Source organism: Cnephaeus nilssonii, assembly GCF_951640355.1.
Source record: "Cnephaeus nilssonii genome assembly, chromosome: 13".
NCBI lineage: Eukaryota > Metazoa > Chordata > Mammalia > Chiroptera > Vespertilionidae > Cnephaeus > Cnephaeus nilssonii.
Window position 1 is genome coordinate 44,665,390 of NC_137084.1, and position 14,154 is coordinate 44,679,543.

Genomic DNA, 14,154 nt, shown 5'->3' on the forward strand with positions numbered 1-14,154 from the left:
TGGGGCTGGATCTAAACAAACCCAGCCTCCTACACCACTGGCCCTGGGCTGCCCCAGGCAGAGATCAGAGGGATTCAGAGAGAGAAAGAGAGATTGTGAGTTTGTAAGCCAGGGTGCAGATAGGGGGCCGGAGCAGAGAGAGACAGAAGAAACAAGTGATCAAGGCAGACAGGCACTTGGAGAGTGGGGTCAAGTTTGAGCAGGACTTCCCTACCCACACCTGGAAAAAGTAGCTGCCTTCTGATCGAAGAAGCACCGGCCAGTGCCTGGAGGCCCCACGTTAGCGCGTGCCTGCTGCGGCTTGAGACTTGTCTCTGGGAGTCCCTGATAAGAGCTCACTCCCTCTTTCCTGCTACACTCCAGTCCTGGGGTTGAAACAGGGGCTGGAACTCACTGCACCCCACGCAGTCATGGGACCCAGGATAGGTAAGTCCGGACGAAGTAAGGAAGGGGTATTGGGAGGGAATATGGGGGCCACATTCTCAATGTGGAGGGTGCAGCTGTTGAGCCAAAATGGGTGTGTTGGGGTGAGGTGGGGGGCTCGCCGTTCCTTACCCAGGGCCCGGCACCTGTGAGAGTGTGTGGAATGAATGAGTGAACTGCGGGAGGGGCAGGAAGGGACGCTGTTTACTCAGCTGGAGGTAGGGGACCTTATGAGACATAGCGACTATTAGCGTAAAAACATTCAAACCTATAAAGAATTTTTGTGAGTTTATTTGAGCCAAACTGTTGACTATTGCCAGGAAGCAGTATCTCAACGAATTGGGATAGTGCTCCAGAGAATGGCAGTTTTTTCATCTATTTTTATACATTGCAACCAAAGGAGGGGGACATAGGTGGGTTATATGAAATCCACTGGTGAGAGAGAGAGGTGGGAGAAAGCAAAGCAGGGAAACCTCTGGGATTGGATAAAAAGTAAGATGATAGACACGTACTTAGGTGGGTACAGGATAGTTAACAGTCAACAATTAACATGATAACAATGAAGGAATTTGTGGTATCCTGGTGCTCAGGCACATTAGGTTGTGCCCCAAGGGGTCCAGAAAAAGGGAAGTTACATGTTACCCTGACATTTCAAGGATATGTTACCATAGATGCAAATAGGCCCAGTTAAAGTAAAGGGCCCAGGACTACGCACCATAACTGCTTTTAGTTAAAGTTTCATTTCAGACCATCCTTTGTGGTTACTTTAGGTCTCTGAGTTTGCAAGACCGCCATGCAGGCCTCCCCTGAGCTTGTCAGGTCAGCATGTGGCCCCTTTCGTCCACACAACCAACAGGGCAATAGAAAGGCAACTTCTCCCCCCGCCCCTCCCCCCGGCCCCCTGATTCCTTCACCAAGCCCTGTTTCCCCTCTCTGAAGCAGCCAAAGAGAGAGACAAACACAGCAGAAAAAAAGAGAGGTAGAGAGAAGTGTAGTCAGAGACAGAACAAGCCCAGAGATATGCAGAGTCAGACAAAGGCCAGGCCAGGACAGACACAGGGAGAAGACAAAGATTAGCAGGTGTCTGCGGGAGCGTGCACAGGGACCCAGAAGCATGCAGAGACCAGCCCCCGAGAGAGGGCTGCCGAAGAGACTAGGAGAAGAGATAGTGAGAAAGACAACCAGAAGGAGACAGATACAGGACAGACCTACAGATCTGCAGACAGAGCAACAGAAAGATCAGCAGAGACGGTGTGCATCGGCTGCCAGGTGGGGAGGAGGCCAGAGGGGAAATGCCTGGAAGCCTTGAGGAGCCAAGCCTGGGGAGTGACTGAAGCACCGTGCGGAGAGGGCGGTGGTTCTGAACTTAGCGCTGAACTTTTCTTAGGCCTGGGGAGGAAAGTGGAAGAAACAAATAATCTTTGATCTTCAGACAGGGTGGCTCTCCGTGCTGGACCCTGCAGCGATCGCCTCTGGCGTCCCTTCAGCTGTCTGACCCCTCCTAACCGTGTTAGCCTCACACCAACTCAGGCAAGGCCGGGCTTGCTCCCTGGAGTGCGGCCGTGAGGGCTCTGTGGGCTGATTGAGGCTTAGTGGGCCCAGCAGGCAGACGGGGCTATGTCACAGCCATGGCTTGGGGACTGTGGCCTGGCAGGAAGGGTGGGGATGGATACTTCCTCTGGGGGCCCGCACAGGAGAGATGACAGGAGAGATGACAATGAGGTTTGGAGATGGGCCACTGACAAACCAGTTTCCCCCTCGGCCTTGGTGAGCTATGGGAGGGAGAGTTGGCGATCCTATGGGTATGGGAAGAAACTAAAGTAGAGACTTTGGCCATTACTGCACCAGCTCCCCAGCCCTGCCCTACCCTGACTGTTATTCTGAGCCCTGCTAGGCTCCGTTCTGGAATAATCTCTAGCTGCCCCCTAATTCACACACACACCACCACCACCACCTACACCCATAAAGCAGGAAGCTGGCCCACTCTGCCACCAGAAGGCACACCTGGCCTATCTTCCTAAGTCCCAACCCGAGCCGTGGCCGCTTCCCCAGGCTCTCTTTCCGGTCCGAGAGCACTCTGAGGGACGTGGGGATGCAGGTGGGGCAGGTCCAGAGCCTGCAGCATGAAAAGAGACCCAGTCCCAGCTCGCTGGAGGGGGAGGGACCAGCAGTCCCAGCCAGAGGCAGAGAGGAGTCGTGGTCAGATGTGGCTCTCAGCAGAGACCCGTAGAGCTTCCTTGTCTGTGGGGGAGAGGCTGGAGGACATGAGCTAAGGCAGGAGTGGGGAACCTTTTTTCTACAAGGACCATTTGGATAATTATAACATCAGTCGTGGGCCATACAAAATTATCAACTTAAAAATTAGCCTGCTATGTATTTGGTCAAACATTTAATTAACTCACCCTTACTGCCTTGGCAGGGCCAGACCAGATGATTTTGTGGGCCTTCCAGGGCCCAAAGGGCAAGCTGTTCCTCACCCCTGATCTAAAGCCAATCCCATTTTGTGATTCAGAAAAGCCACTGTCCCCCCTCTACACCTTTGCTCAGCTTTACCTTCACCTGGAAGCCCCGCCCTCCACCCACATCCCATTCTGGTGAAATTTGCCACTTTCCAATGCCTCCAAACACCCACTCCCCCAGGAAGCCTTTCAGACTGATTCTCCACTAGCGGTAGCCTCTCTCCCATATGCTGTTTGACCCTCTCTCTGTGGTTCATCCTCCTTTGATGGTGTTGTTTCTGTTGCTTTCCCCAGCTCTTCTGGGTTCAAATGTGAGCCAATCCAGGGCAGATAGCTGGGGCAAGAGAAAACACCCGCAGCCCGAGGTTCAAATCTCAGCTCTGCAGCACTGGCTTTATGAGACTGCAGTGACATGCTCTCACCCTTTTTAATAGGAGAGGAAACAGATGCTCAGAGAGGGCAAGTGACTCGCCCAAGGTTGCCCTGCAAGCAAGCAGCAGCGTGGGGGCCAGAATCCAGCTTTACCTGATGCCAAAGCCCTTTCCTCTCTGTCAGTGCCCACGTGGCTTCATCTGCCCTTCCACAGACCCCACACTGGGGAGCCTCCACCTACGTTGGGCACTTCCCTCCCCCCCCTGCTCCCCCACCCCGACTCCAGACAAAGCAAGCTGTTCCCTGGGTGCTAGTGACTGGGGAGCGGGCAGTATGTATGTGGGGAGGAGTTATTTCCTTCCAGGCTGGGCCTTGTCTGCTGAGCCAGATGTCGGGCAGCTGTGAACCAAATGGAGCGCTTGCTTGGACCGCCCAGCCGGGTGCCAGGCATCCAATGTCCAGTCTGCTTCTGTCCCTTTCTGGGACTCACTTTCTCCGTCTGTACAGTGTTGGCCAAGGTGGTCACTTGCTCCCTTCCTATTCTGAGAAGCTCAGTCTTCTGTCTTTGGCGGGAGCAGTGGAGCAAGGCCTCTGCTGTGGGCAGGGTCCGGTCTTCCCTTCAGTGTTAGGGGCCTTGGCTATCTGTAGGGGGCCAGCCTGGGCCTCAGCCACACCCTAGCGGTGGAAAGGAAGTAAACCTGGCCCCTACCGCCCCTACCGCCCCTCATGGCCTGCAGCCCTGAGCCCTAAGCACCAATGCTTGACATTCCAAAGAACAACACCCAACTCACCAGACTGGCAGCTCCCTGGGGGTGGGGCCTGAATTGATTCATTCCTAAGGCCCCAGAACTCAGCCCAGGCAGTACTGGGGAAGGCTCAGTACTAAACTGTCCTCCGTCCTCTTCATGTTTCCCCTCCCCTCATGGCATTGCTTCCCTCCCTCCAACCTGTTTTGAAAGCCCCCTGAAGACTGGAGATTCATGATGTGGAGTGAGGCGAAGTACAACGGGGATCTTTGGGAGTAAAGCACAGAGAGTGATGAGCTGGAAGTAGCGGTTGGAGGCCACAAGGCCTGGGCCAATGACACTTATCTCTGAGCCTCAGGCTCTGAGTTTTAGGCCTAAGGAAACTGGGCTCAGGGCGCACCCTCCCCATAAGCCCTCGTCACCATTTTTAGGGTCATCTTGGGTCTAGATGGGTAGCTGGGGCCAGCACCGGGAACAGAAAGTCCCAGCACAGGGTCCCTGACCTGGCTTGGAAACCACCAGAAAGTGCTTGGCCCCTTCCCCCACCCTGCATGGATCTCCTTCAAGAAGCAGCAGCTGGGAGGCCTGCAGCAGCTGGGAGGCCTGCAACAGCTGGACCTCAAGCAGGCTATTGTCCGCCCAGCAGACCACCCAAGGGTCCTGCTAGGAGGAGGAATTTCCCAAAGATGACAGCCAAGATCTATGCCTTTAAGTCTTCCCCCTCCCTGCCCAGCCCTGGATCACCCAGGGGCCCCACAGAGCCCCCACCCTGCCCTGGAATTCCCTTACAGCCCCCCACCCCCACTCTGTTTTCTCCCTCATTCAGTTTACCTCAAAATCAACAATCATGATTTTAAGGTGGGCCAGGTCTTGAGAGATGAGAAGTGGTTTGCAGAGGAGGAGGAAGGCACTCCAGGATGAGTAAGAGCCTGTGCAAATGCTGAGGGGTGGAAAAAACCGCAGTGAATTTGGGGAATGGCAAGCACCTAGTGGGGCCCAGAGAATAATGTTTACGAGGGGTGAGGGGATGAGACAGAGTGGCTCCCAGTGGCCTTGACCTCCTTGAGGCTGAGGCTTCTGTACTCGGGCTTCGGCAGATGGCGTGGGAGGGAGGAGGGGCTGACCATGGTTGAAGACTTCAGTGTAACCGGCAGGGCACTTTCCTGTGAGACTCTTCTCTCACTTCCAGAGAAGGAAACGGAGGCTTAGAGAGGCTGAATAAGCTGCTCAAGGTCACACAGCCACAGTGTGGCAACACCAATATTTTAACCCAAAGTCTTTGACCAAGAGGGTTTCAGCAGGGACCTCACGTGGTCCTTCAGGGCACAGGTCAGGACGGCCTCTGCTCTGTTGGGTTGATCATTGCCTAATCAGATAAGAGGGGCCAGAAAGAATGCAAGGGGGTGATGAGCTCCGCAGCCCAGAGGAAGGGCTGAGGGACCTGCCCCACAAAGGGGGGCGGGGGTTATGAAGGGAGAGATAGCTGGCCTGGGCCACAGGAGCGAGGCAGGAAGGCCAGCAGGCCGAGGCTCAAGGCAGGCCCTGGCTATCATGCGGCTCCCTCCTTCCACGCCAGCACCTCCGGAGAGAGGTATGTGCCATCGTAATGAGGAATGGATTGACCAATATCTGCTCTTGGGGATATTTCCCTTTGCAGGCTTGGGCTGTGGGTGTGTTAGTGCTGGAAGCTGGTGGACTTTCCAAAAACATCCTGGCTCCTTAGTGACAAACACCGCCCCCGCCCCCCCCCCCCCCCCCCCCCCCCCCGCATCACCACCACCTTTGGCACCTGAACAGAGTTCCAATATGGTTCCTCCTTTTGCTGTGTTCTCCTCAGTTGAGGCCCATGGTGGGGGCTCCTCAGGCTCCCTGGGCAAGTTTACCCACCTGTGGCTTCTGCTACCTTTTTTCCACACGTGCCTCCCAGGCTTCCAGAGGTCTGGTTCAAGGTATACCCTCTCATGGGCCCTCCTGAAGCCCATGCTCTTGGGATCTCCCCCTAGGTGCCCCGGGTGCCACCCCAACCTCACCTTGTCTATGGCTGGACTCACCACCACCCTACAGCTCTGGCCTCAGTGGTGGCACACCCAGACAGAAAGCTGTGCCCCTTCCCTGCCGCCAGGACAACTCGGCCTCTTGCACTCCCCACCGCTGCTTTCCCACCAAGCCCTGCCCATCCCACTCCCCACGGGTGCATCCACGGGTAACTCTCCATGTGCCACTACCTGGCCCAGGCCCATTACCACTCCCTGCCCGAGACCCCACTCCTGCCTTCTCCTTGGTTCCTGTTCGCAGCCTGATTTCTCCACTCTCCCCCCCACAGGCATGGAGGTCTCCCTAGGAAGCCCAATCAGACCTCATCCCTGGGCTCAGAACAAATCCCAGCCCCTCCGCCTGGCCCCTCCGACTGCTCTAGCCTCACCTCCCTACCTTGACCCCAGCATTCCAGTCTTGCCAGACTCTTTGTTCCTTAAGCAGTCTTTGCACTTTCATACTGCTGCCTTTCTCTCTGATGGTTCTTCCTGTAGGAAGCCTTCCAGAATCTTCCAATCTAGGCTAGGGCCTCTACACTGTGTTTCCATAGTCCCCAAACTCCTAGTGTCACATTAGTGAGCACATGTCATTGTGATTCTGTGTTAGGTGTCTGCCCACCCCCACCCCCCTTCCCTCTCCCACCCCTGCCCCATCACACTCACACACTGGAAGCTCCCCAGGGGCAGGGAGTGGGTCTGCTTATCTCTGGGTCCCCTGGGGCCTGATTTGGGAAGCTGTCAGTGTGTGTGGAATGAATTTTCATTCTCACTCTTAAACCAACAGGGACCAGCTCTGTCCCTGCCATGGTGACTCTGGGCAAGTCATGGCCCTAGTTGGCTCTGTTTTCTCACTCTGCAAAGGGTTAACCAGGCCCTGGCTTCCTCTCTAGTGGATTCCCCAGGCCCAGTGTTATTGTGGGGTCACAGGCAGGGAATCCTCCAGGCAGGTGAAGAGGGTCCAGGAAGCAGACCAGGCAGGCACCCCCAAAGAGACTCCAATAGGACAAATTGCCACGTGTAGGCCAAGCAGCTTGGACTAGCTGAGTGTTGCCATATGGGAATGTGGGCCCATTGTCTCCAGATCTGCTAATCTTCCAAGAAAAGAAAACAAAAATCTGGAGTTTTATGTGAAATTTTCTGACTTTTAAATGCTGGAAACTAACTTGTTTAAAAACACTCAACAAGCCAAGCATTGTGCAAGCCCTCCAAAAATGTCCAGGAGTCAGATGTACCCCAGGCAGGACTATGCATGGCCCAACTCCGTAGGGTGTCATTCACTTCATGGTCCACAGCTCACACAGCTACACATGGGTCGGGCCCTCCCAGTTGTAACCTCTGCCTTATATTTTGTCTCTGCCAGGTCCTTTGATGGCTCTGGCAAAGTGTGAGTGGTGGCATATGTGGGAGAGGGACCTATCCTTCTCTTGCACAGGGAAATGATTAGGGGGAAAAAAGAAAAGGTCTTAGAATGCAGCTGGTGGGGATGGGGTGGGGAGGGAGGAGAAGAGACAGCAGAGGAGGGGGGCACCCAGAGGGGTTGGTGTTGCTCAGGGATTAGAAGGAGGTGAGAGAGTAATGCTGGGGCTGAGCCCCCCACAGGAAGGAAACTAAGTTATTCTGAGGCCTGGTGGCCCGACCTGGAAATAGACTCCCTGGTGAGTTGGAGGCAAAAGCTGACAAAACTGGCGTTCATGAGGCATCTTGGAGTTGATCAAGGACGTTATCCTGTGTGACCATCACACAGGCTTGAGAAGCAAGGCTATGGCTCTAGTTTAGAGGCTCAGAGAGGTTGAATTGCTGGCCCAAGGCCATACCAGGTGTAAGTGACCCTAGGTCTTGCTCTCTCTGCTGAGGGGCAGGCTGGAACATTCTAGAGAGAAAGTATCATTGCCTTGTTCCTGCTTGATCCAAGACCTCCTCCTTCATCCTCAGGCATTTCCCAGCAGATCCCTCCTAAAAGTTCAAATCTGGGCTTTGGTTGAGTCTTAAGCTCCAACCATCCTCAAGCCCCCTGGACTAGGGGCCACGTGTCCCTCTCACCACACCCCTCTCCAGCCCTGCCCTGCGGCCATCAGAAAAGGGTGTTGACTGACCAGTGAATTGACTGACTCCCTGATTAGGTAAAGAATCAGCTGGTAAACTCTAGCCAGCTTGGCTCAGTGGATAGAGCGTCAGCCTGCGGACTAAAGGGTCCCGGGTTTTATTTCGGTCAAGGGCACATGCCCAGGAGGTGGGCTCAATCCCCAATAGGGGACGTGCAGGAGGCAGCCAATCAATGATTCTCTCTGATCATTGATGTTTCTATCTCTCTCTCCCTATCCCTTCCTCTCTGAAATCAATAAATATATATATATATTAAAAAAAAAAAAAACACGAAGAAGAATCAGCTGGTAGAATGACAGACTGTCCCCATACAACCACCTTTGACAATTCGGGAAGCCAGGCCTGAAGAAGAAATGGCTCCATGGGGATTATTTTTGCGTTTGTTCTAAGGCCATTGTTATAGCCACCATCTTGTGGTTGCTGGAATCAGACAGATCTGGGTTCCAGTCCAGGCTTTTCCATTTACCAGCCCAGGGACCCTGGATAAGTCACCTCCCCTCTCTGTACCTCAGTTTCCTCATCTGTATTATGGAGTCACAGCAGCCACCTGAAAGGATTGCTAGGATGATGGGTGAGTGTGCCCAGCTCAGTTGGCCTCACAGTGTTGCTCGACTATGGTAGCTCTTAGGGCAAGCTCCTCCCTCCGAGCCACTTGCTGTAGAGGGTGAAGGATCCTGACTAGAACTGGGTAAGAATCATGACCCAACACTACAGGATTTGTGGGTGGAAACAGCTCTTGGGGATAGAGATTCAAAGAATTTGTGGGTACACACTCTGTTGATGGTTTCCCTTGAAAAGCAGATCGGTTTTTCAGGAAGTTCCTGTAACAAGCAGTCAAGCCATTTGCTTGGTCTGGTCAGTCAGGGAAGAGTAAGAAGGGAAAATGCTAATAAAAACAGTGGAATATCAAAATCAAGTTAATGTGGACATTAAGGTATGGTTTTGGGCTTTTAGTGTCCCAGCTGAATGTGAGGTGGACGTGTCCTGGTGGACCCTGTCTGCACTGGGAAGTGGGGATAATCATCTCTGCATTGGGATGAAGAGGCCAAGGGGCGCCTCGTCTAAGGCCACGCGGCAGGATTGCAGCTGGGGAGTCAAACCTGGGCAGCTGCCTCCCAAGACAGTGAGTGTGCATGGAGGGAAGGGGTCCAGGTGCTCAGGGCTTATGGTTGACTGGGGTTAGGATGAGAAGGAGAGACAATCCAGAGATGGCGTTAACTTGGAGGAGTCAGATGTGCATGGAAGGGAATGGGATCAGTTGGGCCTCGTGGTCTTGAGGGCTTGAAGTTTACCGGGAGAGGGGAGGGCGGTGGGGCTCAGTGGGGCCTGCGGTGTGCCAGGCCTGGGCCAGGCGCCCTAGATGCCTTATCTCCTGGGAGTAGATGTTGTGTCCTCACTCTACAGATGAAGAAATAGGCTCAGAAAAGTGGAGGGTCTCACTCAGGCCCATGTAGCAGGTCGGTGGTGGTGGGGAGGGCTGGGGCTCAGACCGGGTCTGAGGACCTGGAAACCGACCATGTGCCTGGGATTTGCTCTTGGCCGCTGGAAGGTGATAGAGAAAGCAGCCCCTGAGTCTTTCCAGCAAAGAGCAAGTGGGGAAGGCGGCCCTCCCTCTCAGCTCTCTGAAACCTTGGCCCTCACCACCCCGGACTCAGCTGGTGAGAGGGAAGATAATTCCTGCCCCTGGAAGGGGTAGCTAGAGGCAGACCCTCTGCCTTGTGGACCTACCTCCGGAGTCTGACTGAACTGGAAAACAAGGTCTCAGGGCGACTGTCTGACCAGCTGCAGGCAGGTGGCCAGGCAACACCCCAAGTGGACAAGTCTCCTGAAAGGCTAGCCCGACTGGTGACTTGCCAGCCGATGGACACGAGTGGGCCCGTGTGTGGACCAGCCACACAACCCACGGACAGGCACGCAGACCCCTTGCCTGCTAGCTCTGGAGCTGAGGGCTCCGGCTCTTGGAACTACCTGACCTTCCTGGGGCCCCAAAACTTGTTTGCCTACCTGGAGTGAAAGGCTGGGATTTTTTACTGGGGTCTGGCTCTCTGCTTTTCCCTTCATTCCTACAGCTACCCGGCCCAGGCCAGGTTCACTCCCCCAACTGCCCCTCTCCTGTCAAGGCTGGCCCCTGACAGTCTTCACGGACCGTGAAGGGCCCCCAGGATGTCACAGGAGAAGGACACACAGCCCTGGACTCAGGACCCTCCTTCTGAGGGGAGCTCTGATCTCTATCAGGACTGTTTGCTGCCGGTCCCTCAGGAGAGGCCTCAGCCCGCAGGAAGGGCTCAGAGGGGACGGACAACCTGCCGGACCAGCCCCATTTAGTGACCAACTGACCACTCAATACACTGACTCATGGTCTCAGAACCCAGGGGGTCGGGCCAGTGCTTCCCTCTTCTGCTCAGAGGCTCAGGCTGTGGAATGGGCCACAGGGAAGTGGAAGGTTCTGAGCGGGTCCACTGACCTTCTGTCCCTCTCCCTCCTCTATCCCTTGGGTTTCTTTCAGAGCTGGGCCTCCAAGTCAGTGACTTCTGCCTTCCCAGCCTCGGCTCCAGCCCATCATCTGGCTGGCCTGGCCCCTTGGCACTGCTGTCTTCCGGGTGCCTGGCGAGGTTTGCTTGGGCTAGTGCACTGTGTTTCTTCCCCTCATCAAACCGGTACAAGGAGCATCGAGCGATGGTGGGATTAACACCTGAGCTTGAGTCCCCGCACCAATGTCACCCCGCAGACCTAGTTACCGCTGAGCCTCGGTGCCCTCCACAGAAGCACAGAGACAATGAAAGCACCAAAGGCACTGAGCTGCGGAGAGCCTGCACGAGCAGGTAGAGCATGTAGCGAAGCACCTGCAATAGTGACTCCCTGGTTTCTGCTGGTGAGAGCCCTGGGGCTTAGAACGGCCCCGCCTATATCCTCTGAGAGTTTGTTAGGAACCCTTCCGTGAGCTTTGCAGAGTTTCCCTCGCTGCCCTTCACTAAGCCAACGCCTCATCGCCTCCCCGTCAGGTGTCACTTTTGTTTCAATATCTCCTGTTTCCTCTGAGTGTTTATGCCCCAAAAAGGCACCCCTCCCCAGCCACACACACTTTCATTTCCTCCGTCAAGCTCCTCTAGCCATTTGAATGGACATTTCTCCAAAGAACATACACAGATGGCCAGCAAGCACATGAAAAGATGCTCAACATCAGTAGCCCTTGGGGGAAAGCAAATCAAAACCACATGAGATGTCACTTCACACCCACAAGGATGGCTATCATCAAAAAGACAGCTAACAATAAGTACTGACAAGAATGCGGAGAAATTGAAGTCATCATACATTGTTGGCAGGATAAAATGGTGCAGCCACTTGGGAAAACAGTTTGATAGTTCCTCAGAAAGTTAAACAGAGTTACCGGATGACCCAGGAATTCCACTCCTGGCTATATACCCAAGAGAACTGAAAACATATGTCTAAGTAAAAATCTGTACGTGAATGTTCAGAGCACCTGAAACAACTCAGAGGTGCATCAATAGATGACTGAATAAACACAATGTGGTCTGTGCATACAATGGGATATTATTCAGCCATCGAAAGACACGAGTACTGATGTATGCTATAACATGCAAGAACCTTGAAAGCTGTGCTAAGTGAAAGAAGCCAGTCACAAAAGACCACGTCGTGTGTGGATTCATGTATATGAATGTATATGAAATACCTGGAATAGGCAAACCCAGAGAGCCAGGAAAGAGATTAGTGGTTGCCAGGAGCTGGAGGATGGAGAAATGGGGCGTGACTGCTAGTAGGTATGGGATTCCTTAGTGGGGTGATGGAAACCCCACTGGAATTAGTGGTGATGGTATGTAACTTTCTGACTATACTAAAAACCACGGAATTGTGTACTTTAAAGGGCTGTATTTTATGGCATGTGAATTATATCTCAATTTAAAAAAATGTCCTCAGGCTCCCAGGTTCCTAGCGCGAGGAGCACAAACCACCCGCTGGGGCAGTTCCCAGCCTCTGGAGCCCCCTCCCTGAGCGTGCCTTCCAGGCCTGGGCAGAGGTGTCCTCAGATCGGTTTCCAGGCTCCAGAAGGAGCCTGTTGAATGGGAGGAAACTCCTGCAGGTTGAGAAGCATATGAAACAATGGAGGAGGCTTCCACAGGAAGCAGAGCCCCGGAGGGGAGGGAGGCCGAGGAGGCCTGGGCTGCCAGAAGGTACAGGGGGTTTCCATCTAAGTCAGGGGTGGAGTCTCCCAAGGCCGGACTTCTGGCTCCTCGTTGCTATTAAACCTCAGGAGACCCTAGGACAGTGGTCGGCAAACTGCGGCTCCCGAGCCACATGCGGCTCTTTGGCCCCTTGAGTGTGGCTCTTCCACAAAATGCCACGGCCTGGGCGAGTCCATTTTGAAGAAGTGGCGTTAGAAGAAGTTTAAGTTTAAAAAATTTGGCTCTCAAAAGAAATTTCAGTCGTTGTACTGTTGATATTTGGCTCTGTTGACTAATGAGTTTGCCGACCACTGCTCTAGGAGATGCCTCTGAAGGGGCTCAGCTTCCTCTCAAGACAGTGAGTGGGATACTGACATGATTGCTGTGGCTGCCATGGGAGAAAACGGACCTGTGTGATGGGGCCAGTGTCCCGTTCTACCACCTCTCTGCCTCCTGAGTCGTCACACCACTTGGGGCCTCAGATGGGGGGGCGGGGGAGGGATGTTGAATAGGATGACTCTGAGGGCCCTCTTTGCACCAATCACAGCATGGTTTGATATATGATTTGGGGACTGGGCTGGTTAGCTCTGTGATGGCATGCAGGGTGCTCTCCTCTGGAGGTGTTGGTATTTATTCCAAACGACCCCCAGGAAAAGTCTTTATGCCCTGACTACGCACCAAGCCTGGCCCCTGCACCTGGCCCCAGACGTCTGATCCCAGGCTAAGCCAGACAGACCCAGACACAGACTCAGTGTCCAGGAGCACCTGTATGTCACTGCTCCTGCCCAAGGCGGGCTGAGACTGTGCGTCCCTACCCCCGGGGCCACTGCTTGAAGGCTGTGTCGTGGTGAGCAGCTTCTCCCTAGAAGGCAAGTTTATGCTGGGACTGGGACGAAGGTGTGAAATAGGTGGTCCCAGGCAGGATCTGGCCAAAGCGGGCACAAGGAGTACACACCCTCTAGCACCTGGGACTCGGGAGTCTGAAGGCGCTTTGACTCTCAGATCCTAACCAACCCCTGAAATACCGTGGACTACCTGGGTCAGGGCCGTTCTCTGGGATTCCATCTTCACTCTGACCCTCTGGCTGTCTGTCCCTCAGGGCCAGTGGTTATGGAGCCCCAGATGCCAGACAAGGACACCAAGGCCGTGATGGGCACAGAAGACACAGCTGGGGACAAAGCCAGCCCAGACTCTCGGGACTTGCGGCCAAGTGTGTTCCACAGCATCAAGGTACTTCTCAGGGCCTGGCCGCGGCAGGGCCACCCAAACCTGGTAGAGGAATCTCTGCCACTTGCCGGCTGTGTAACACCAAGCAAGTTGCTGCCTTCCTGAGCCTCAGTTTCCTCATCGGCAGAATGGGTGGCTGTGAGAATCAAAGGGATGATCTAGGAAAGCACTTAGCTTGGTTTGGGGCACATGGAAGATGCCCAGCATGAGTTTCCCCTCTTCCAGAAATGAAAAAGGGGCTGCTCTGTGATGATAGGAGACCAGTGTCTCTACCTCTCGTTTCCCTAGAGCAGTGGTCGGCAAACTCATTAGTCAACAGAGCCAAATATCAACAGTACAACGATTGAAATTTCTTTTGAGAGCCAAATTTTTTAAACTTAAACTTCTTCTAACGCCACTTCTTCAAAATAGACTCGCCCAGGCCGTGGTATTTTGTGGAAGAGCCACACTCAAGGGGCCAAAGAGCCGCATGTGGCTCGCGAGCCGCGGTTTGCCGACCACGGGGCTAGAGGGAAAGAGAAGGGCCCAGGATCCTGAACCTGTGTGGCACAGGGGAAGTTGTGTCTCCAGCACAGGCAGCCTCAATATTCAGACGCCCACTGGCACCTAC

At 54.2% G+C, this 14,154-nt stretch overlaps 1 protein-coding gene across 1 annotated transcript in view; it reads left to right on the plus strand.

Moving 5' to 3' along the window:
- Positions 1–14,154, plus strand: part of SLCO2B1 (solute carrier organic anion transporter family member 2B1) — a 62,764-nt gene continuing 48,610 nt past the window's right edge. Inside the window, exons 1-2 of the mRNA XM_079788721.1 lie at positions 1–426; positions 13,417–13,547. Of these exons, the coding sequence (XP_079644847.1) occupies positions 411–426; positions 13,417–13,547 (147 nt within the window). The 5' untranslated portion in view covers positions 1–410. The remainder of the gene's footprint in view (positions 427–13,416; positions 13,548–14,154) is intronic.